This window comes from Cynocephalus volans, chromosome 11 (assembly GCF_027409185.1).
Source record: "Cynocephalus volans isolate mCynVol1 chromosome 11, mCynVol1.pri, whole genome shotgun sequence".
Lineage (NCBI taxonomy): Eukaryota > Metazoa > Chordata > Mammalia > Dermoptera > Cynocephalidae > Cynocephalus > Cynocephalus volans.
Genome location: NC_084470.1, coordinates 37,986,147 through 38,011,554, shown reverse-complemented (window position 1 = coordinate 38,011,554; position 25,408 = coordinate 37,986,147). Strand labels below are relative to the sequence as shown.

At 49.1% G+C, this 25,408-nt stretch overlaps 1 protein-coding gene across 2 annotated transcripts in view; it reads right to left on the bottom strand.

Annotated features, from left to right (window-relative positions):
- RARB (retinoic acid receptor beta) overlaps positions 1-25,408 on the bottom strand; it is a 168,109-nt gene that overhangs the window by 14,763 nt on the left and 127,938 nt on the right. For both annotated transcript variants that reach the window (XM_063113653.1, XM_063113652.1), the window contains exons 4-5: positions 20,524-20,684; positions 8,987-9,163 (exon numbers count right to left, since the gene is read on the bottom strand). In XM_063113653.1, the coding sequence (XP_062969723.1) occupies positions 8,987-9,163; positions 20,524-20,684 (338 nt within the window). The remainder of the gene's footprint in view (positions 1-8,986; positions 9,164-20,523; positions 20,685-25,408) is intronic.

Sequence of the window (25,408 nt, the reverse complement as noted above, 5' to 3'; positions counted from 1 at the left end):
TGTGCTGAAATCATTTATCAATTCCAACAGTTTTTTTGTAGAGGTTTTAGGCTGTCCGATATATAGGATCATGTCATCTGCAAACAGGGACAGTTTGACTTCATCTTTTCCAATCTGGATGCCCTTTATTTCCTTCTCTTCTCTAATTGCTCTGGCTAGTACTTCCAACACTATGTTGAATAGAAGTGGTGAGAGTGGGCATCCTTGTCTAGTGCCTGTTCTTAAAGGAAAAGCTTTCAGCTTTTCCCCATTCAGGATGATATTGGCAGTGGGTTTGTCATATATGGCTTTAATTATGTTGAGATACTTTCCCTCTATACCTAACTTATAGAGGGTCTTTGTCATGAATGAGTGCTGAACTTTATCAAATGCTTTTTCAGCATCTATAGAGATGATCATATGGTCCTTGTGTTTGAGTTTATTAATATGGTGTATCACATTTATTGATTTGCGTATGTTGAACCAACCTTGCATCCCTGGGATGAATCCCACTTGATCGTGATGAATAATTTTTCGTATGTGTTGCTGTATTCTGTTTGCTAGTATTTTAGTGAGGATTTTTGCATCTATATTCATCAAGGATATCGGCCTGTAGTTTTCTTTTTTGGTTATATCTTTACCTGGTTTTGGTATCAGGATGATGTTTGCTTCATAGAATGAGTTTGGGAGATTTGCGTCCGTTTCAATCTTTTGGAATAGTTTGTAAAGAATCGGTGTCAATTCCTCTTTGAATGTTTGGTAAAATTCTGCTGTGAATCCATCTGGTCCTGGGCTTTTCTTTGTTGGGAGCCTTCTGATAACAGCTTCAATCTCCTTTATTGTTATTGGTCTGTTCAAATTTTCTACGTCTTCACGGTTCAGTTTTGGGAGCTTGTGTGTGTCCAGAAATTTATCCATTTCCTCCAGATTTTCAAATTTGTTGGCGTATAGTTGTTTATAGTAGTCTCGAATGATTCCTTGTATTTCAGATGAATCAGTTGTAATATCGCCTTTTTCATTTCTAATTTTTGTTATTTGAGTCTTCTCTCTTCTTTTTTTTGTTAGCCATGCTAATGGTTTGTCAATTTTATTTATCTTTTCAAAAAACCAACTTTTTGATTCGTTGATCTTTTGAATTGTTTTTTGGTTTTCAATTTCATTCAGTTCTGCTCTGATCTTAATGATTTCTTTCCGTCTGCTAACTTTAGGTTTGGATTGTTCTTGTTTTTCTAGTTCTTTAAGGTGAAGTGTTAGGTTGTTCACTTGCCATCTTTCCATTCTTCTGAAGTGAGCATTTAATGCAATAAATTTTCCCCTCAATACTGCTTTTGCAGTATCCCACAGGTTTTGGTATGATGTATCATTGTTTTCATTAGTTTCAATAAACTTTTTGATTTCCTGCTTGATTTCTTCTTGGACCCATATGTCATTAAGTAGAATGCTGTTTAATTTCCATGTGTTTGTATAGATTCCAAAGTTTTGTTTGTTATTAATTTCTAGTTTTAATCCATTGTGGTCTGAGAAGATACATGGGATAATTCCAATTTTTTTGAATTTATTGAGACTTGATTTGTGACCTAATATGTGATCTATCCTGGAGAATGATCCATGTGCTGATGAGAAGAATGAATATTCTGAGGTTGTTGGGTGGAATGTTCTGTAGATATCTGCCAATTCCAATTGGTCTAGAGTCTTGTTTAGATCTTGTGTTTCTCTACTGATTCTTTGCCTAGATGATCTGTCTAATATTGACAGTGGAGTGTTCAGGTCCCCTGCTATTATGGTATTAGTGTCTATTTCCTTCTTTAGGTCTAATAGAGTTTGTTTTATAAATCTGGCTGCTCCAACATTGGGTGCGTACATATTTATGATTGTTATGTCTTCTTGATGGATCAGTCCTTTTATCATTAAGTAGTGTCCCTCATTGTCTCTTTTTATGGTTTTTAGTTTAAAGTCTATTTTGTCAGATATAAGAATAGCCACTCCAGCTCGTTTTTCTTTTCTGTTTGCATGGTAAATCTTTTTCCATCCTTTCACTCTTAGTCTGTGTGAATCTTTATGGGTGAGGTGGGTCTCTTGTAGGCAGCATATAGTTGGGTCCTGCTTTTTGATCCAGTCAGCCAGTCTGTGTCTTTTAATTGGGGAATTTAAGCCTTTAACATTAAGAGTTGTTATTGAAAGGTGTTGATTTATTCCTAGCATTTTATTGGTTGTTTGGTTGTCTTAGGTGTCTTTTGTTCCTTGCTTTCTGATTTACTGTTTGGTTTCTGTGTTTGTTGGTTCCTTAGGTTGTAAATAGTGTTTTTGTTAGCTTGTTTTCTCTTCATGAATGCCATTTTTATTGTACTAGCGGGTTTAGATTTTTCTTAGGTTTTTATGGCAGTGGTAGTTATTTTTCAGGAACCAAACCCAGTACTCCCTTGAGGATTTCTTGTAAGGGTGGTCTTGTGGTAGTGAACTCCCGCAGTTTTTGTTTGTCTGAGAAATATACTATTTGCCCCTCATTTCGGAAGGATAGCCTTGCAGGGTAGAGTATTCTTGGCTGGCAATCTTTGTCTTTTAGTATTTTGAAAATATCATCCCATTCCTTTCTAGCTTTTAGGGTTTGTGATGAAAAGTCTGATGTTAACCTGATTGGGGCTCCCTTATAGGTGATTTGACGCTTCTCTCTTGCAGCTTTTAAGATTCTCTCTTTGTCTCTGAGTTTTGCCAATTTGACTATGACATGTCTTGGAGAAGGCCTTTTTGGGTTGAATACATTTGGAGATCGTTGAGCTTCCTGGATCTGCAGATCTGTGATTTTTCCTATACCTGGGAAGTTTTCTGCCACTATTTTGTTGAATATGTTTTCAATGGAATCTCCATTTTCCTCCCCTTCTGGAATACCCATGACTCGGATATTTGAGCGCTTGAGGTTGTCTGATATCTCTCTCAGATTTTCTTCCATGTCCTTGATTCTTTTTTCTTTCTTTTTGTCTGCTTGTGTTATTTCAAACAGCCCATCTTCAAGTTCAGAGGTTCTCTCTTCAACTTCGACAAGCCTGCTGGTTAAACTCTCCGTTGTGTTTTTTATTTCGCTGAATAACTTCTTCAGTTCAGCAAGTTCTGCTACATTTTTTTTCAGGACATTGATTTCCTTGTATATTTCCTCTTTCAGATCCTGTATACTTTTCCTCATTTCATCATGATGTCTAGCTGAGTTTTCTTGTATCTCATTCAGTTTCCTTAGAATTATCACTCGAAATTCCTTGTCAGTTATTTCAAGGGCTTCTTGTTCTATAGGATCTAGAGTATGAGATTTATTAACTTTTGGTGGTGTACTTTCTTGATTTTTTGTATTTCTGGTGTCTTTTTTTTGGTGTTTATTCATTGTGGCAGGGGGTTTCACAGTCCACCGGTTTGAGACTAATGACTAACTAGGATGTTGCTGTGGTTGCCAATTTGGTATGGCTCCCGCCGTGACTGCTCAGTTGGCCTCTAGTGTCTTGTGTGTGTGGTTGCCTCGGGTCTTGGGCTTCTCCGGGGATCCACCTTTCTGGTCAGCTTGTACTCTGCTGGGCTGGTGGATCACGCACCACAGGGTGTGTGATCTCTGTTGAGCTTTCACTTTCTGTACAGGACTTCTCCCCGTTCCGTGTGCTCTGGCCCAGGCTGTTAGATGGTGCAGTGGCGACCCCACCGGGTGTGTGGTTTCTGTCGAGTCTCCGCCTCCCTGGCCGCACGTCTCCTCCCTCTGTGCACACTGTGCTGGGCTGGGGTGTGTCTTCTGCACCCCTCGTCTATCAGCTGGGCCTTCAAGACCCTGCTCAGCACCGCCTCGCCCAGGAAGTCTACCAGGTTTCTGCTAGTCACAGACGACCGGTCTCTCTGGGTGCCTTTGTAGCACTGTGTAGATCTTTCTCGGGTCTTGTTCACCTTTGTATCCCCCCGGTATAAACCGAGTCTAGTGCCCGCCTGCAGCCTGCTCTCCGGCAGGTTCTAGCGGACCTGGGAACTCTCCTACCACACTATTCCCAACCAGAAATTCGTTAGGCTTTTTTCCAAACTGGTGGTCGCAGAGATGGTATCTGCCTCCCAGTAACAGGAAGTTTACCGGGCCGGAGTCCAGGGTGTGGTGGAGTGACAGTCGGCCCGCCCGTATTTCCTAGCCCTCCCAACACTGGTCGGGACGCCCCACACCCCCAGCCCCGCCAGAGAACCGCGGAGGGAGTGGGAGAGGAGGCCAGCCCGCAGGGTCCGGAAAGCCCCGCGCCAGGCCAAGCAAATGGGCTCAGTGATGGCCGAGCAGGGCGGAGCTGCCCGCACCTGGGAAAATGGAGGCAGCACTGGGGCAATGAGTGGCCTGGTGGTGGAGGCGGGAGCCGGGTGGGCAACCACCCCCCCGAACAGAGCTGTGCCAGGGATCACTCACAGTGCTGTGCCAGGTCGGGCGCTCGCTCTGTCTCTGGTTTGTTGCCTTCCGTGTTCTCGGCGCTGCTCCGTGTTCTCGGCGCTGCCGCCTCGGGCTGTTCAGTCGCGGCGCCGCTCGGGCGCTCCCAGGAATCTTCTTTAATGCCGGCCTGAAACCTCGAATCCTGAATAGGGCAGCTGGCCGCCTTCAGTGCGGCCCCAGCCTCCGGGATCCTGGCTGCATCCACAGCAGCGCTGGCGCCGTGTTCCCTGTTTCAAGACTCGCTTTTGCAGCTAAGAATCAGTTCTTTTCCTGCTCCACACTTCAAAGCTGTTGCCGGTAAATGAGGCAGCCTCTCCTGCCGGGGGCAAAGTGGCGTTGAGCCCCCACGACCGGCCAGCAGCAGCAGTCCTCCCTTAAGAGATGGCCAGAGGAAGGTCCACAAGTTTCCTGGCTGCCTGAGGCCCAGTGGCCACCTTTTCCACCTCAGCTACTCCGCGCCAGCCGCCGCAGCCGCCGCCATCTTGAAACCGAGTTTCTCTGCTTTTAAAGGTAATTTTGGCCTCCTTTATCCAGAGGCTGAAACCTCCCTCAGGGGAGCCTTACGGGCCTTTGACTTCCACTTGGGCCTTAGTCACTTCATCTGCAAATGTAAGTAATAACATAACCCCCCAAGTGGGCAGTGAAGCATAACACTAGTCACGTGCAAACACTGCTCCAAGCCCTGTGAGCCACCTCATTTCATTCTCTCCAGATCCTGAAAGGAAGCTTCTATTATCCCCTTCATTTTAAATATGAGGAATCTGAGGCTCAGAGAGGGACAGTAACTTTCCCAAGGTCACACAGCTAGTAAGCAGCAGAGCCAGATGTTGAACCCAGGCAAGCTGGCTTCAGAGCCCACAAGCGTAGCCACTACCGCCAGCTGGGGCAAGCCACAGTGGGGCAGGGTCAAGGTGGAGCCGGGTTTGGATGGAAGAGAAATCCCGTGGGAAAACTGGCAGCAGGTCCAGGCTGAGCTCGACTGCAAATTCCAGGATGGCAGGGACTCCCCTCTTCTCTCCACCATCCTGTCCCCTGTGCCTGACACATAGTAAGTGTTCAGTAAGTACGTGTGCGAATCACTACTTCAACCAACATTCATTCAGTACCATATTACAAGACAGGGTGAACGTTTAATCAAAAATCAGACCACAGAGCCCCTCTGCTCAAACCGCAGTGGTTCCTCAGGACACTGAGAATGAAGGTCTGTGCGCTCCAGGCCCCACTCCCTGCCCTTGCTCGCCCTGCCGGGCACACTCCCTTCCTCAGGCCTGCCAGGGCTCTTCTGCCCTGGGCCTCTGAACGCCACTCTCTCTAGGTCCCCTACTGCTCACATACCTCTCCTGTCAGCGTCTTCCCTAGTTCTGGCTCTTTCTGTCCCTTCCTTCAGATCTCTTCAAAGGTACCCTATGTCCCTAACTGCACAGAGGAAACCCTGCAGCCCCTGCCCACCTGGACCATGCTCCAACCCTGGCCTTGCTACTGTTTGTCTTTGTAGCTTGTAAAGACACTGTCTCATCTAATGTGCTTGCTTAGCATCCGTCTCCCCCAGGAGAGAGAAGCTCATCTCCATGAGGGCTGCGATTTTAGTCTGTCTGGTTACTGCTGTGTCCTCAGAGCCTAGAACAGTGCCTGGCACATAGCAGCTCCTCAGTGACTACTTGTAGAAGGAAGGAAAGGAGGAGGAAGGCGGGGAGAGGAAGAGGAGAGAAGCCAGAGTCAGACCACCTCAAGCGTTGTTGGTTTTTACGATTTTTACTTTGAGTTGAGAGAGACTTGATGCTAACTGCATGCAGAGCAGAAAAGGCAGGAGAGAGGGCGGAGTAGAAAAGGGATACAGAAGATAAGGGGGATGAAGCAAGAAGGAAACAGGGACAGGGCTCAGGTGAGGGGACCACTCCTGGGGCTCCCTGCTTGCCCTGAGCCCGGCCCAGGATGCCACAGCTCTTGGGTGAGGAAGGGGCACAGGATTCCACCTGCAGTGCTCGTGAGGCACCTGCCTGTCTTCACAGAGCCTGTCATCCTGGCTACTTTGCCCCTGTGAAAAAGCATGAAGCTCACAGCTGGGCCTCAAATCTCACCCCAGTCTCATAAGGGAAGCCTGGCAGTGGGTCCACACTGTGGGTCCCCACCATGCAGAGGCTGGCGTGGGAAATCCCTCTGGAGGGTGATGTGACAAGGAGTGAGGGTGGGACAGGTAAAGGCTTTCCCTCCCCTTCTACCTGCTCCAGGAGGGGCTCCCACCTGGTGACGTAAATGACCTCTCCCCCCAGAGCCCTGGCTGCACACGCTGCACTGACTGCATCTCCCCAGCACGGCGCCAGCCCCACAAGCGTGCAGCCACAGATGCATGGCCCTGTGTTGCTGGGAGGCCACACACGACACAAGGGTTGGCTCTGAATGGGTGGCGCTCAGTTAGGGCTGGTGATCCCTGGGAGAGAATAACCTCAGCCGCTCTGTCAGTCAGTCTGGTCTCTCTGTCTCACTCTATCCGTACACCAACGGCTGAGATAAGAAGATTCTCCCAAACAGCTCAGCCAGTTGATATTCTCATCCAAAGATGCTCTTTGAAGTTGTGCGTTTTCCAGGATCTTGTGATTAATTGCCTTTGCTACAAATTCTTAGAAATGAGCTCTTGTCTGGAGCCAAATAAGTATTCCTTCTGCTTTGTCTCATGTGACTGGAGGTCTTTGGCCTTCCCTTACTAGGGCATTTTCCTCCTCTGACTGTTGAACCCCAGCCCAGACTGCTAGTCCCCATGAGGACAGGAAGAAGTGGCTGAACGTTTCCTGACTCCGGCCTGACATCCTCAGCTGAACATCTACTACACACTAGGTGCTCATATCCATTACCATGTTTACTCTCATTTAACTAATCACCTTATTTAATGCCTCATTGATTTATATTTCTATTTTGTACATAGGTAAACTGAGGCTTGGCATGTTCCTAGGTTCATCCCAGACCCTCTGACTTTATGAGAAGGAAACACACCAGCCGTGCTCTCAGGATCCCTGGCACCTGCAGGTTGCTGAGTAACCATCACCACTTTTCCTCAAGTCCAACTGCAAACAGCAGGACATGTGAACTTTCACGCTTCCTGCACGACCACCCCATCCAGGGTCCTGAGCAGGGCTGTGTATGTGCGTGTTTAATTAGAGCAACTGTATTTGCTTCACAGAATGGTTTATCTGCAAAGCTATGAAAGATATAACAAAAAGAAAAGTCTATGCTTTTAAAGCACCTCAAAAGCTAATTCTACTTTCTCTGTGGTCTGGTGCATCCCCAGGGGCCGGTCTCCCCTTCCACTTCCTCCACAGGCCTCTTCGCACACACGCCCCCAGGCAGGACATAGAGCCCTCTGCCTCTAATGGGAGCTGCTCCCCCATCCAAGGAAATAGTCCCAGTCAGAACTGGTCTCTCCATCCCTGAAGGCCCCACCAGGGAGAGAAAGGGTGAACGTCCAGCCAGCAGAAGCCTGCAGAGGATGTGGTATGACAGTGTCCTGACCTTCTCTAAGGCTCTAGAAGCTGCAGGGAGAGAAGGGTAGGGAACCAAGGGGCATCAGGGATCCCCTTTGTACAGGTCAGCAAACTGAGGCCCATGGAGGTGCTATGGACTGAATGTGTCCCCCCCAAAATCCATTTGTTGAAGCCCTGACCCCAATGTGATAGTATTAGGAGATGGGGCCTCTGGGAGATTAGGTTTAGATGAGGTCATGAGGGTGGAGCCTCGGTGATGGGATTAGTGCTTTTTAAGGAGATGAAGGGACCAGAGCTCCCCCTCTCTACCCCATGAGGATACAGCAAGAATGCAGCCATTTGCCATCAGGAGGAGAGCCATCACCAAGACCCCCACAACACCACGCTGCCTCCCTGATCTCAGACTTTCAGCCTTCAGAACTGTGAGAAATAAATGATGTTTAAGCTGCCAATCTCTGTTACAGCAGCTTCAAATAAGACCAGAGGGAACTGGTTTTCCCAAGGCCACAGACTAAGGTGTGCAAGACTGGGGGGTAGGGGGGGGGTGTGGAGCTGGGGTGCTACTGCACACCTGCAGTCGGTTCAGCCTGGAGAATCCCGATGGTCTTTCAAACGCCTCCAGGGCTGTCCCATGAGGCTTGGGGCATGGTGACTGTGAGGGGCAGGGAGGAAGATAGTCACTTCCCAGCCGGATGAACTTTCTACGATCAGGTCTGGCCCGCATTGGAAGAAGTTGCCTCGGGAAGCAGCAAGCAGGCTTTCAGGAAAGGCATGTGGCCAGGACCAGGTGGCCCCTCTCCCAAGATCATGGAGAGGGTTTTCCTACACTGGGTAGAGAGGGTGCAAGCTTCCATCCAACTCTAGGGGTCCTGAGCTTTTGGTAATTAAAGTGAGTTTGTGCAGGGAGCATGGGACTCCATGTTTGAGCAGGGAGGCAGCAGGAAGTGAGCTGGGGAAACTGAAACCTTCTCTGGAGATCCTCAGAGCCTCTCAGTCCCCCTCCTTCCCCTCGCTCCCTCCCTCTGTCCCTCCTCAACACCCCCTCCCACCAAACACACACACACACACACACACACTGAGAATTCAGAAAGGTACATACCAGGATGTCCAGGCAGGCGGCCTTCAGCAGGGTGATTTGGTCTGCAATGGTCAAGCTGGTGAAGCCTGGCAGACGTTTAGCAAACTCCACAATCTTGATAATGCACTTGGTAGCCAGTTCACTGAATTTGTCCCAGAGGCCCAGGTCTAGTCGGACACGATGGTCAGCACTGGAATTCTAAGAGGGAAAGAAAATGCTATCAGGGTAGTTTCTGGAAGCCCAGTGGTAGGTAGGGAACTTGATGTGTTTTCTATTAATGGGCTGACACATCAGCCTGGACCATGGAGCTTCTTGGTGGGGTGGCTGAGTTTTTAGCCTGGATTCTCAGAATCTTATACCTGTACCACTGGATAATCAAGTAGCATGAGGGAAGGATCCTCTGTATGCAATTGTCCAGCTAATAAATGGAGAAGGAATGACAGAGTAAGGATTCACCATTTTATAGCCCTGAGGAATTAATGGCTCTAGACATTGACCATCAGTGGAGGCTAATATCTTAACACAGGCATGTGGGTGTCCTGATGCAAAAGCACACTGCCACCTATGAAACAGTCAGGCCAAAAATCAAACTTGAATCAGATCAAGACTTTAGATCTAATTGCAGGAAATCTAGGAACATTGTAAACTACACTACAGGGGTGCAACTGTCAACATCCAGAATGCCAGAAACCCTATAAAGCCAACGAACTGGTTTCTTCAGCAAATACATTGCAAGGAGAAAAATGAAATGGAAAGAGAAACCTATAGATTAAAAGGGACTCAACCCAAATGCTCAATCACTGCTGAATCAATGCTGAATCACTGTGATTACAGCTATGCAGTGAAATGCTAGTAGCATCAGCAAGGAAGGACACAGCGATACTGCCACGATGTGGACGGACCTCAAAAGCATTATGCCACATGAAAGAGGACAGACATACAGGCCTATACACACACGGTTGCATTCATGTGACAGCTAGAAAAGGAGAAACTCTAGTGATAGAGCACAGACCAGTGTTTCCAGGTGCTGGAATGGGGGAGGGGACTGACCACAGGTGCAGAAGAACTCTCTGGAGGGATGGAATTTTCCACACCATGACTGAGGTCACGGTTACGTGACTATACTTTCGTCACAACTCATCTAACTGTACCTATAAAAAGGATAAAAATCACATTACGTAAATAAAACAATAAAATTGACCTGAAAAAGATGTTTAGGAGACTTATCAACCAATTGCAAGGTGCAAACTGTATCTAAATTCTGATTGAAACAAACTATAAAGAAATTGTGACCTATATGAGAAAACTAGAAATTTGAGATATTAAGGTATTTGAAATATTACTTTTATTTCAGGAGAGTAATAATAGCATGGCTGTTTTGCTTTTGTTTGCAGAAGTTTCTATCATTTAGAACACACATTAACATATTTACAGATAAAATGACGAGCTGTTTGTAATTTATTTCAAAATGGTATGTAGTGGACAGAGAGTGTGTGAGGGGGTAGAGATGAGATCAGGGGGCTTCATTACACTGTGCTCTCTACTTTGATGTTATGAAATTTTTCATAATAAAAATAAAAGGCAAAAAGTGACAATGATAATAAAAAGAAAAAAAACCAAAATAACATGACAAAATGGCTTAGAGTCTCGGGGTTCTCAGTGCTGTGGTGGCCACGTGCATGCCATCAGATGAGCCAAGTATCCCACATGGCACCACTTGTCCCTCTGCAGACCCAGGCTTTGGGAGGATACCCTCACCCAAGAGACAGGGCCAGGCACTAAGGCGATACCCAGGCAGCCCCATGGTGCAGCCTGTCGAGGGGAGCCTGGAGAGCAGCTGCCCTTGGATGCACATGCAGTTGGAACCCAGGGTCCATTCAGGACTTGAGATCCAGGTTCCTTCAAGACCCTTTATCTCTGAATGGTCATTAAGTACATGGAGGGAGCCCTTCGTATCATCCCTACTAGAAGGTTTGCAGATTTTGGTCCAAACCTCTGCCACCTAGAGGGTGGGTTCCTCCCTTGTTCATTCACTTCTTCCTCTCCGTCCCTCCCTCGGTTCCATGAGCACTTCTTGGCTCACCTCCACATGGCCAGGTCACGGCAGACCCAGCCTCCCCCTCATGCAGCTCCCAGCCTAGTGGGACAAGTGCCTGTGGATTGTGGAGACTCACCACAGCAGGCCTCACCTGGGCCTCCATGCCTCACCTCGCTGACCCCACAGCCACCAGTGAAGAAATGGTCACTGTTAACGTCCTTGTCGGATACGGAAAGTTCCCAGAGAGGTGAGGAGACTTGCCAGGGAGGGGCCAGAAGTGGATTCCACATCTACCTGATCTCCACACCTAGCCTTTTCCCCACTTGGTTGACAGGTGTGACCTCCAGCAAGGATGTCCTCTCACCAAGCCTCAGTCTCCCCACCTGTACACGGGTATGTAGCACCTGCTCTGAAAGCTGTATGGAGGACTGAGTAGGATCAGGGGGAAGGAGGCAAATGGTGCCTGGTGTGCTCTGGGGGTTTGATCAGTATTGACCCCTTCCTGCCCATGGCATAGCCAGAGGGTTCAGACCACAGCAAGGACCTCATCTCTGCCCAGCTCTCTCCATCTCAGCCACGCAGGTCTCCTTGCTATTCCTGAGTAAGTCACACTCCTGCCCCAGTGTCTTTGCACTGGCAGTTCCCCACCTGGACCACTCTTCCCAGACCTCTGCATGACTCATTCCCTCATTCCTCCAAGGCTTCCAGCAAATGGCCTTTCTCTCGAGCCCTCCCCGGCCCCTCCACTGAAAACTGCAGCACCCTCCCTCCCCAGCACCCCGGCCTCCCTAGCCTGCTCTGTGTTTTCAGCACTTAGCTCCTCACATACGTGATCGTTTGTTCATTTGTACACACTTCTTGTCTGAGTTTCCATTGCTGTATTGTCGGTGTCTAGAATAGTGCCTGGTGCATCATAGGAGCTCAATAAATATTTGCTGAAGAATCAATGCGTGAATGAAGTTCCCACAAGACCTTGCTTGTTTGATATGTCCCCAGATGATGAGCATTTTGAGGATGAGGCTCAGAGACGCTGCTTGTCCTAGGCTGTGGCATAGGGCTGCTCAGGAGGTCTTAGAGTCTGCTGACTCCTGAGGCAGAACCAAACTATCCAATGAAAGGCAGAGCTCCCCAGGCCTGGCGTCTGGCCCTCTGACAAGCATGCATAGCTCAGGAAAGGCTACTGTGCATCTCAAATTGGTATTTTTAGTTTTCCACCTCCGTCAGTCTGCAGGAGTCAATAAAACTAACTCTGGCTTTTAGTGTTGGCATGGAAAGCCAGAAAGAAGTTTGCATAACGGGTGTCATAGAAGCCATAAAAATGGTGGTGGCCAAGGTTGGCTTCCACAACATTCCTTGCGGAGAGTAGGCACGCATCCTCCAGATTTATTTCATTCCTTCCTCAAGGACCTTGGTGGAATACAGTACACTCAGGGGAACATAAGATCAAGATGTGTGGCCATTCAGGCTGTAATTAAATTTAATAGGCAGTTTATCTGGTTCATAGGAAGATGACACGGAAGAGAGGGACAGAGAGGCAAGCTTACAGCGGGAAATCATTTTACAATAGGGTATCCATCTGGAAAAAAAGACATTGCCCCGACCCAGCAAGTGTGAACGAAATCTTCATCAGCATCGGATGAGGTTCCTTTATCACGCACCAGGGCTGAGAGAGAGAAGCCCCTCGCACCTTCTATTAAAATAATGCACAGCCGTCTTAACGGCATGTAAATCTAACCCACCATTATGCAAACTGAAGGGAAGAGGCAGTTAATAAAACACAAAATAACCTGGTGTTTTATTATACTGGCTGCTGGATTCATAGGCACGAGGCTTAAAATGGCTTATATATTATCTTCCAGCCGCGGCAAACAGAGAGCCCTGGCCTGTTCGTGTTATCGCGAGCACCATGCATTTTCTGCAGCATTACTGAATGTGCAGGGAGGAGTGAGGAAAGCAGGGGAGGGTGACATGGGGCGGGAGGAGAGGCCCTTGCTGGGACTATGAGTCCCTGATGAGAACAGCCAAAGCAGAGAGGGAAGGAGCAAGATGGGTCTGCACCCGCACTGCTCCCTCGGCTGCTGGGGAGAGTCTGGCGTGCGGCTGCCGCGGAAGGAGCCCTCATGGAAGAACGTGCCCCCAGGGCCATCTTAAGCAGTAGAAGGGCCCAATCCCACTATGGAATCCAACTAAACGGCAATTTTCGCCATGCACACGGATCCCTTTCTTCTGCTGGTGTGTTTTCTACTGCAACATGTTGCTTTTCTGACTGCATTACTTCCTGAGAAAGACCCATGCACAGAGGTGGAATTGCCAATGTCTTTAAAATCCCATTTATGGCAACTCCTGGGTACTACCGTGCGTTATTCAGGGCTGCCTGCTGTTCTTTTTTAGCTAAGAAGGAAATGTAAAATTTCTTTAAAAGAATAAAGAGTTAAAGTTCTGTGGGAATACGGGTCACATCCACCGAGGTGGCCTCCTTCTTCCCGAGGCCTGAGGTCTTTCGACCATCCTGAGAGACTGATGTCTTTTCACGCTCTATTTGCAGAATGTTCCTGTCACCAACATTCCATTCCCCTATTTTCTGGGGTCTTTCATTTTGTTTTGTTTTTAATGTAACCATCCCCTGTCTAGAGCTTGCCTCGTGCCAGGCACTGTTCTAGGTGGTCTACAACTGTTAACTCGCCCCGCTGCTCACATAACCCCCACGAGGTAGCTACTGTTATGGTCCCATTTGGCTGATGAGGACGCTGAGGCCCAAAGAACTTGCATAAGCTCTCCCAGGGTAAGTGGAGGCAGCCAGGCTGTGGTGTCCAGGCTCCCCACCACCACCACCACACCACATCACCCGTCTTGCTCTTGGCCCCTCATGTACTCGATTTCCTGGCCAGAACTTCCTGCCTCCTGAGTTCTGTTGTATTTGTGATCTCCCTCCTGGTTGGAAAGTCTGGATGCTTCCACGAGGTGACTGCAAGATCTTCACACCACGATGAAGAGAATGTGATGTGTCAGGCCAGCATTTTGTGGTCAACAAACATGTGTCTAGGCACTATGACAACATGGTTTCTGGAATATCCCAGCTGGGGTATGTCCACCAATGGGAGAACAAGGCACTGGGGCCTCCAGCACACATGCAGCATTCTCAGAACTGGATGACTCCAGCAGGTGGGGAGAAGGCATCTTGGCAGCCACCCTGGGTGGAAAGTCTGGGTGGAAAGGGTGGCATTGTCTTAAAGGCATGGTGCAGCCATGGGTGGAGAGGCCTCTAAGCAGTGGGCAGCAAGAAGGGGTCAGGTGGGGAAGTCTTTAAGGACCTTCAAGTTTTTTTCCCAGCAGTCTGGCTAAAAGCAGAGTGATGCTGGATTCTTTTGAAGGTCATGTTTTAGGGGTGGCCCTGGACTATCATCATCTAAGATTCCTGGGCCAGGACATGAGCCTGGAGGGCCCCTCTGCACAACTGTAGCCCCTTCACCACTAGGGGTCAGAGATCTGGGACCTTGGTGGAGTGCAGATGCAGGGTAGAGGGTGCAGACCCCAGAGGATGTCAAGAGACACTAGAATCCAAGAGTGGTCCCAGCTGCTGGGAGGGGCCATGGAAGGCTTCTGGAACTCCAGAGGCACAACTAAGAAAGATCAAAAGCTCTGCTCTGTTCACCTGCCAAAGCCTTCTGGTTGGACATAGACCAGCTAGGGCTGCCTTCTTGGAACTGCTTTTCTCCTGACTAGAAACTTCCTGAGCTCCCTGTGACTAGTGCTCATATACCCTATCCCAGCACACAAAGCACTGGCAAGCCAGCCCTAACCTGTCTCCTCAGACTTAGCCCTGCCTCCCATCCAGCCCGTTTCTGCAAAACTCCAAGCCATATTCATGCTGCCCCCTTAGGTGGGAATATCTTTTCCCTTTTCCACCACACAGCAAGATCCTGGGTACTTAGCACAGTGCCTAGAGAACATTTCTCTTCAAAAGATGAGGACTTATGTGTGCTGCCAGAGGTTTCTCACAGCTCACAGCACTTGTGACAACATTTGATTTTCAGCCAGACTTTGCAGTAGAGCTGGAGGCATGGAAGGGTGAACACCCGTGCACTCCCACTCTGCACACAGTAGGTGTTAAGGGTTGAATTGTGTCCCCCCAGAAGCTGTGTTGAAGTCCTAACCACAGTATGTCAGAATGTGACCTTATTTAGGAATAGGGTCTTTACACAGTTAACCAAGTAAAAGTGAGGCCCTAATCCAGTGTGACTGGTGCCCTTATAAAAAGGGGAAATAGAGACAGATAGACAGAAAAGATGATGTGAAAACATGCAGGGAGTAGCTGGCCACATGAAGATGGAGGATTGGAGCTAAGTATCCACAAGATGAAGAATGCCAAAGACTGCCTTCCCCATCAGAAGCTGGAAGAGGAAAGGAAAGATTCTCCCCTAGAGCTGTCAGCAAGAGCATGGCCCATCTGATGCCTTGACTTTGGGCTTCTAGCCCCCAGAACCCTGAGAGAATAAATTAACGTCCCAAGTCACCCAGTTTGTATTACTTTGTTACAGCAGCCCTAGGAAACTAATGCAGTAGGTATGTAGTAAGGGTGTGTTGGAAAATGAAAGAATAGTCTAGGTGATATGGACAGGGCAGGTGTGTTTACTGGTAAGAAACTGAGGCTCATGAAGTCAAGGGCTGGTTCAAGCTCAGACAGCTGTGAGGTGACCCAGAGCCAGAACTCGGGTCTCAGGACTCCCCACTGATCTTCCTCCCACCTGGAGCATCTCTCCTAGGAGGTCGACCTCCCGAGTTTCGAGTTCTGATTCTTTGGCTGATCACAATGTTGGTTTTCTAAAAAGAAAGCCGAATTCACAATCGCCTTCCTTTTCTAAAGCATGTCTCCTAGAAAGTCTTTTGGTGATTTAATGATTCTGTTTGTCGTCAGTTCTCTGAGTATATTAAGGGCTGCTTAAATCTTCATGGTTCAGATTCATGAGCCTCTTGGAGGGCAGCTTATGTCCTACCAAGCCCTGTGAGGTGACAAACAGCCCGTGCACACAGACTAGCGGGCTGCAGGGAGCAGGCTGGGGCCGCACGTGGAAACTCTCAGTGTAACACCCACCAGTGGCACCAAACAATGACAAGACAGTCATAATATGACCGAGAGGAGACCTGCCCAGTTTGCACACCTTCTCATGCCAGAAACTGTGCAAGGTGATCTGATGTATTTTTCTCACTGAACCCTCCCAGCAACTCCACAAGGTAGGCACTATAAAAATACTCATTATACAGAGAAGGGAGCTGAGGCTCAAATGATGATGTAACTTTCCAAAATCATGCAACTCGCAGGTGTCAACTCCAAGATTTGAACCTGGGTTTATGAGGCCCTAAAGCCCGAATGACAGAGTCACCAGGCTTTGACCAAAGGAAGCAGAGTGAACATCCGCAGAGCTAGGATGTTTGCTCTGGTTCACTCCTGATCCTGTTTTGGAGAGATCTTCTATAAATAGCCACCCCCTGCTTTCCACCTTTCCACATGGAATCCACCCTCTCCCCGCCACATTTTGTGGACGGGGTCACTGGTTAGAAACCTTTCCAAGGAGACTAGGTTTGAAACTTGGAGGTAAGCACCTTGCCCGGGCCTGAAGTGGAGAGTGGTGGGCATGTTTCCGCCTTCCCCATCCATTCCTGCTGCCTCCTGGGACCTGGCCATTTGTCCCAAATCTATCCTAATTAAGGAAGAAAAAGGAACTACTCTTTCAAAGATCTGTAGGTGGGTGACTAGCTGACTTTTCTATTCCTCTCTGCCCACTTATTCCAAAGGCATCTGACAGGGACACCACTCTGGTGAAGGAGGCAGGAAGTTTTTTGCCATGGAAGCAACTGCCTAGCTAAAAACAGCTCTTTTTTAAAATGCTCAACTCGGAACTAAGAGCTTGCAGAGAATGTGTTGTGGCTGCTGTTATTTATTTATTCCCCCACCCTTTTCCAGAAAGGGTATGAAGTCACTTACAATAAAAATACAGCTAGATCTGTGTAGAGATAGCAGAAATAAAGAGGAAAGCCAGCTGAGAGACTGTACCTGAGCACTCTCAGTCCAGCAAACGGGCAGCGTGTATCTTGAAGGAGGTCAGGCTTCCAAGTGGTTAGGGCTGCCCTCTGGGGATGGTGTAATTCTATTTTCCCTGCTTGATCAAAGCGGGAACAGAAAAGTCCCCACAAAGTGCTTAAGATGATAAGCTCCCGTTGAAGACCAATGGTGTCTCATCCCCAAAGTGGGGTGAAAGAAAAGGGCCCTGGAGGCCTGCAGGGAAGCCCCTCTGGGTGACTCCAGAAGCAGACCCCGAGGCTAGGATTTGAATGCAAGTAGCTTATTCTGGAGGAGATCCCAGGAAGCACTGGGAGAGGAGTGTGGACAGGACAGGGAAGGCAGGCGATGCGCAGATCGGGTGCTGTGGGCCATCGGGCTCGATCTCGTTGGGGAGCTCTGGGAGATGGTTTAGGGAACACCTAAGAGTCTTCCTGCCCACATGGAAGGAAGCTGGGCTGTTTGCCCACCAGCTCCAGTGTATCATCTTCTACAGGGTCCGCTCCCAGGAGTGCCACTGCCCCCCACACAAGCCATCCTGCGGGAGTCCAGGCCACACAGGGCGTGCGTTCTAGGATGCGCAAATGCTCTCGGTGGCCTTTGCCCTGCTCTCCTCCAGGTCAGAGAAGGGCACTTTCATCTGGCTACCTGGGGAGTCAGGGCCTGGAGGACTGATGAGGCCACACTAAGACACCTCCACCTGGGGAAGAGGGAGGGGCCCCTGACACAGTCATGAACGAGTCCAGATATTGCCATGTGATGTCTCTCATCTCACGACCTGGCCCCAAAGTCTCCCCTTCCAGGAAGTCTCACCACTCTGCTTGTTCTTTTACTCTGCCTTCTCTGCAGCTGAAAGTTTGATTTATTCCTGGATGACAGCTAACTCCTCTTAACTAGATGCCTCCCACGGCTCCCGCTTCTGTTCTCCCCTGTCCACCCAACTGATGATGTGTCCTGTGTACAGTGTCATGGTTAAAAGAGCTGCCCTGGACTCAGACTGTCCAGGTTCCCACCTGCACCACTTGCTGACTACGGGACAAGGGGGTTATTTGGCCCTTCCACTCCTCAGTTGACTCGTCTGTCCCATGGGGGCAGTAATACCCATCACTCAGAGTCCTTAAGGAGTAAAATAATTAATATATTTAGAGTGCTTAGCATGGTCTCTGGTACATAGTAAATGCTCAATAAATGTTAGCTGTAACAATATTCTGGTGACAATAATAAAGTCTCCTGATCACAGACAGCTGATTTCTCACCATTATTTACAGATGAAAATGCAAACTACTCGCAGGCGTTCCAGACCCAGCCGGGTGTTCCCCGTTCTCACTCCCACTCACTCTCAACACGACCCCACCGTCCCTCAGCCCCCGCTTTCTCCCAGTGTCCCAGCCTGAGCTGATTTCCTGTTTCTTAGGTTAGGTAGGACTCACTCGCTTTGATATTTAGCCTAGTACAGTACCTGGAACATATTGGTGACCAATAACTATTTCTAAAAGTGTATCCTTGGCACTGGTTGTTAGTCATTTCACTTCTCTGCCTTGGTGGATGCCCCAGCATGGGGCCAGGTCCCTGGAGGTTCCACTCGTGCCCAGGAGACGGGGGTGTGCTGGACAGCAGTTCTGTCGCACCACTGCTGTGTCCTTATTTCCAGGTCCCGTCACAGAAGATTTTCATGAATTGGCTCATTGCACTCTCCCCACCATTTACATCATCCCATTTCCAGAGGGGAAAAGTGAGGCTGAGGGAGGTGGAGTAATGTGCTCGCGGTCACACGGCTGGTCGGTGCTGAGCAGCACGGGAACCGCACGCTGGGCTCCAGGATGCACACTGTCACCTCCCGCAGCCTCTGCTTGTCCTCCCAGCTGAATCAAAAGCTCCCTCATGGTGTCCTGCCTTGTCCTGCTCTGCGTCCCTGCTCTGGGCTAGGACACCGCTCCCCAAGCTCAAGGGGGCTGGTCCAGTGAGCCATGTGACTCCCTCAATGTGGCAGGCATGCCAGCATTTCTCCTCCCTGACACCAAGGGCTGGGTGGACCCTGTAAAGTCATCCTGGGTCTTGCTACTCAAAGCACAGTTCATGGCCTTAGCTCTGCAGGGCGGCAGCACCGGCTTTACTGGGAGCTGTGGCTACGCCACAGGCCGCGCCTGCTGAGCCAGTAGCTTCAGATGCACGCTGAGTTTTGCGGAGACTGCAACTAGATCCTTCCTCTGCTCCCCGGTGAGCTGAAGCCTTTGCCTTGGACAGGAGACCTCCCTGCCTCATGCCAGTACCAGCCCTTCAGGAGTGGCTGCCACCCAACTGTGCAGCCTCACGTTCACCTGAGAAGCCGCCTGGGCATGTTCTGGCACCAATTTCCACAGGTGACTCTCGGGGTCTGCTCCTGGTCACCATTCCCATTTCACACATACATCTGTGGCACCCACATCCCAATACATGACACGAGGTTCTCCACAAGCACTGCGTCAAAGCCCTTCCATCCCGTTTCTTTTTCTTCCTCCCATCAGCACTTTTTCTCCTGGCCCTTTTATGCTATTCTTTTTCTAGCACACCAGTCACCAAACCAGCAAATGCTTCAATATTTGGATTTCTTTTAAAGTACATTTACTGGCATCTTAGGTGAGAAACATAAGCCATTCGAAGAGGCCAGAAGAACATCCTAGTTATATGCACTCATTCATTTGCTCATTCATCAAATATCTATTGAATGCCTTTTATGTGCTACAGACTAGGAATACATATTATTGAACACAACACATGTAAAAACTACTTTGAAAAAGTAAAACACATCGTGATGTCCCCACTGCACATCCTAGACCAGTCAACACATGCCTCCTACCTTTTCATCTCACTTTCTCTCCTTCCCCCTTCTCTTTGTTTCTAACCTCAGTGAAAGCCATTCCTCCTGGGGGATAGGTCACACCTACCCTGAACTTTTCCAGGCTTAGGGGTTTTATACATGCCCTCTCACTGAAGCCAGATCCTGGCCAGGGGATAATCTTGGGTGGCTTTTACTGCTGGATTGGTCTTTTTAAAAGATTGAACCTCAGGGTCCCCTCTCTGTACAGGTGTCTGTCATGACCCATGCAATACTGTACTGGCTCTGCCTGTCTCCTTCACCAGAACAGAGTCCCTGAGAGCAGCACCAAATAGTCCATGTGCCAGTGCATGTCACTCACCTGGTGTATAGTAAGTGCTCAGCTAACGTTTCCTGAGGGAATGCAGGCCTACGTGACTGAACTGAAGAGACACCCACCCTACCCAGTGACCAGCCAAGGGCTGCCACTCGGAGAGAAGTGCTCACTGCATAGCTCCACTTGGCTGACACACCAGCCCTGAGCCATGTTTGGGTGCAGTCCCTGCCAGGCCCAGGGCAAAGAGTGTGACAGTGTGTGTGTGTGTGTCTGTGCACGCACACATGGGTGACGGCCCACACCCTGCAGCTTGGGTGGCAGCATGTCTCACCGTGGTGTACTTCCCCAGCTGGCACAGCGAGGGGAAGGTCTCCTGGTGCGCTTTCCGGATCTTCTCTGTGAGGTCGTCCAGCTCCGCTGTCATCTCATAGCTCTCTGTGCATTCTTGTTTTGAAGGCTCCTTCTTTTTCTTGTTTCTGTCATTCCTGACAGCTGGAAATGAGAGACAAGGCAAATTAGCGGTCAAGAGTGTGGTGCCCGCACTGCCTGAGTCAAGAGCTTCCATCTCCCAAGGACACCTGGGAATCACCTCACGCTTGGAGCAGAAACAGCAGGAAAAGGTGGTATGAACACATCTCCCTAGCAAAGAGGTTTGGCAGCAGGGGGTCTAGGCAGGGAGCTGGCTTTGTCTTTCTGTGTGTGCATGTGCCAGTCAGTTCTTAGGGAAAGCTCAGTCCCAGCTAGGAGGCTTAGAGCTGCAGCTTGTTGTGAGAGAACTTCCTATGCGGACTGGATTCCTTGGAGAGGGAAGGTTTTTTCTAAGAGTGTTACCCTCCAATTCCAGAGGGAAGGCCCTGAGAGACATTGCAAGGGAACCTCAGGTCACTGAACAAAGTCCCCGTTGCTTCATGATTAGTATTTACTAGCTAAGCATTTTGGTTTCTTTACTTTTCAGTTGTCTGAACTAACTGACTGGCACTTTTGAAGAAATTCATTACAGAGGTGATCGAATTATGGTTTTTGTCCCTTCGTGTTTTTTTGCTTCCTGAACTTTCTGTATTAAAAATATAGTCTTTTGTTATTCATAAAATTATTTAAAAAGAGTAACTGAGGCAGCATGAACACCATTCATTCACTAATTCATTAGCAGCCACGCGACTCCATGTTGTGTCTGGCCCACTGGACCCTCAGCAGGTGGGTGTCCTTTGCTCCACACACCCTGGCAGAACAGGCATGGGGCACACAGTCAAGTCCAGGGCACAGTGCTGTGGAAGCCCGGGCTTCCTCCCACAGCCCAGGCCTCTCAGATGACCTCCAGTCCAAGTGTAACTCAAAGCTCTAGCCCCTGGCTAGGATCTCCTGCGGAAGGAAACTGAAACCTGGGGAGCCAGACAGGTGAAACCAGACCCGCCACCCCTCCGGGGAGTCCACGCTCTCTGGTGACCAGCGGGTGCAGGCTGGATACCTCCTGGCTGCCTATGCCACCACCATGACCTGGGAATCTGTGCTGCAAAATGACCCAGGGCATAATCTGATCTGCCCTAAGAGGATTTGGCCTGGTTGCTTCCCCAAGAGCACAATAGCGACTTAAGATCTGGCAGTTCCCTGGGTCTACACTAGGAGAATCCCCAGGCCCTGTGTGGAGCAGGAGCTGAGGGCAGCATAAAACCAAGGCAGGGGGAGAGGAGAGGAGGGGAAAGGAAAGAGAAGGTGGTGGGAAGGACGGAGGAGAAGACAAAAAGGGGAGGGGGCAAATGTTACTGAACAATCGCAGTTTCTGAACATGCCCCTTGCACCTGACCAGGAGGGAGGGCAGCTGGGGAGAAAAGGGACATTTCTTGAGTCTCTTGAACACTGCTGAGAGCTTTGTCCACGGTATCTCACTTAATCCCATTATCAGGCAGGCAATTTTAAACCCATTTTAAAGATAAAGAAACTGAGCCTTGGGGAGGCTAAGGAATGTGCCTGTTTATGAAGCTGATGAGTTCTCCTCACTTGGACTCACTTATTCCTAAGGATGGGACATGTTTGAGAACACCTCTCCAGAGAGTGTCCTTCCTCCAGGACTCTGCAATGATGCTGCTTGTTGGCTCAGAACATTACTAGATCACTGGTAAGTGAGTGGGCAGCTCAGCCTCCACTGTATTCTTTTCCAGCGCAGATTGACCCATCAGGCCTCTATGGCCAGGTGCAGGACACAGGGAGAAAGGGTATCGTGGTTCAAAGCAGGGAGAGTACAAAGGATACGGTCAGCAAAGGAGACAGGGAGGCGGAAGGGGCAGCACATGGTGGCAGAGCCATGGCGGCAGAGCTGGGCCGGTGGCTCTCTGAGAGGATATTGTCTGGGTTGATGAGGGGAGGCTGTGGCCTGAAGGCTTACGTGTGAGCGCCACGGGCTCTCAGTGCTGGTTCTCAGATCCTTTTCCCTGCCTCTCCCAATGACCGTCTTTAGCTAATGCAAAAGTCAAATCTCAGTGGCCAGGGTCCTTCCAAAACAGAGCCCCAAGGAAAACAGTTTGGCAGGTCCTCACCAAGTTAAATACAGAGTTACCATATGGGCCAGCAACTCCTCCCCTAGGTGTACTCCTAAGAGAACTGAAAATACATGTCCATGCAAAACTTGTACGTGAATGTTCATAGCGGCATTATTCATAACAGCCCCAAAGTGGAAACAACCCAAACACCCATCAACTGATGACTGGATAGACAAAATGTGGTGTATCCATACAATGAAACATTCACCATAAAAAGAAATGAAGCACTGACACACGGTGCAACATGGATGAACCTTGGAAACATCACACACAGTGAAAAAAGGCCATCATGAAAGGCCACACACTGCACGATTCTACTTATATAAGAGCTCCAGAACAGACAAATCCACAGAGAGAAAGTGGACTAGTGGCTTGCAAGGGCTGCGGTGGGTGGCGGGGACAGGGAGCAAGTGCTGTGGGTGCAGGGTTTCTTCTGAGGAGATAAATATGTTCTGGACTTAGATAGCAGTGAAGGTTGCACAACTTTGTGAATACATTACAAACCACTGAATTCACTTTAAATGATGAATATTATATCACGTGAGTTATATCTCAAAACAACAAAAAACTCAGAGCCCTGTGGGAGGCCACAGTCACTAAACACTAGGAACTGCTCTGAGTAGAAACAGAAGCCAAGATGGCTAAAAACACAGCAGTTAACACACAACACCATTTAGCGATTGTTTAGCAGGAGCCAGCCAGTGCCTTACGCAATTTAAGAATTCTAGCTCACTAAATCCCCACAATAACCCAGGCAAGGTGGCACTATAATCCCATTTCTACATTCAAGAAACCTGAAGCCCAAGAACATCCTGTCTGAAAGTAGTCAAGTGAGGGTTTCGGTGACAAATGCAGAAAAGCTAAAAGATGGACCACAAAGCAAACAACCCAACGTGACCCATAGTCCCCTACCAGGTAGGTCTGTGGGACCTGCACCTGCTCTCCTAGGCATTCTGCTGCACTGTCTCCATCCACCCAAGGCCCCCAGAAAACCCAGATGAGCAACACAGCTTGGGAGGGTTACCTGGGAGGGAGGGGACATTCTGTGAGCTACCACCATGGAGTATGTAATCTAAGCCAAGAAAGTGAGAGGCAAGGTCATGTAGGAAGGCACCTCAGGGACCTGCAGCTGGGTGCCACATGGGGAGGACCTGGCTGGGATGTGTAGTGATAGCACCACAGTTTGCAAAATAACAGCTGCAAAGCCACAGCAGCATCTGTGCCACGGGACCCCCATTTAGAGCACCCTTAGTAGCCGACTCATTGCCGGGGGCCGGTGTGTAACCTCAGGCTGCTTTCCAGGCTCCTATTGTCCTCCCTAAGCTACAGAGTTACTACAGAGGACAGTAACTGCTTTGGTGCTAATGCCCCAGGTACGTAAAGCTTCCTAAGTTGGACACATTTTCTCAACACGTGGCTTCAGCAGTTGTTTGCTCAATGGTTTCAGAACATGATGGAACGCAGATAGTTTGGGCAGGGCATGGGGACGGCTGCCAAGAACCACCAGAATCAGGAGATGACACAGTGCACAGGAGACCATGAGGGCCCTGGGACAGCCTCTCTGAAGCCTCACGGTCAGCAGCACTAGGGGCAGAGAATGGGGTGACACAGGTGCTGCAGGGGAAGCCAGAGGACCTGGAACAAATGCCAGCTCTACTGCTTACCACCTGGAGCCAATCCCAGGGGAGCCAGCTCCTCTCAGAGTCTCTCTCTGCCCGGATGGCAGTAGCACCTGCATGGAGATGTAAGGCCCTCCTCCATGGAGATGAGTGGACCTGAACACCGAGGATTTGGGGAAATACTGTGGGGTCCATGGCTGCCTGTGACAGAGGAGACTTGCCAAAAAAATGGTGGTTTTGGAGCAGCCATCTGGTAGCATCACTAAATGAGTGGGGGGATTCATTTATTCCTTCACTGTTTTGTTCATTCATTCATTCATTCAATGAATATTTATTGAGCACCTACTATGTGTTATCTGTACCACAGGATTGCTCCTGCTGCCATGGAGCTCACTCGTGGTGGGAGACAGACATTAATCATATAATAATAACGACAGTAATAATAAGAATATTGGCATCACTATTATATGTACTGTGATCCATATACTGGAGTATCATTTATGATAATACTCAAACTGTTAATCACAACTATCATGGCAGCTATCGGGCCCTTGCTGAAGCTGTCTATTCACGGTAAGTCCCTTGATTTTCACAACAACCTGATAGGGTAGGTATCACCATTATGCCCATTTTGCACATGAGAAAATGGAGGCACAGAAAGGAGAGTAACCCGCCCAACACCATGCATCCTATAAATGATGCAATGGGGATCTGAACGCAAGAAACCTGGCTCCAGGGCCCCCACTCTTGACCACTGTGCTCTGCTGTGTCTGTTGCACATACATGAGTCTACAGCATTGTAAGTGCTATAAGGTTGGCTATGTTACAGGGAGCGCTGTGTGGGTATCACTGGATGTGTGTGGGGGGGTGTTGGGGGGACCCAGATAATCTGGGGGAAGGAGAGGGTGAGTTGAAGGGAGATATGGGATGATGGGCAGGGAGACTGTGACTCTCTTCTCTGGGAGCCTGGGGTGTGCAACTGATACTCAGCCCAAAGGCTGCTGTGATGTGCGACGGCCAGGCCAGCCTCCTCTTTCACTCTGATCACAAGTGGCTGGCATAT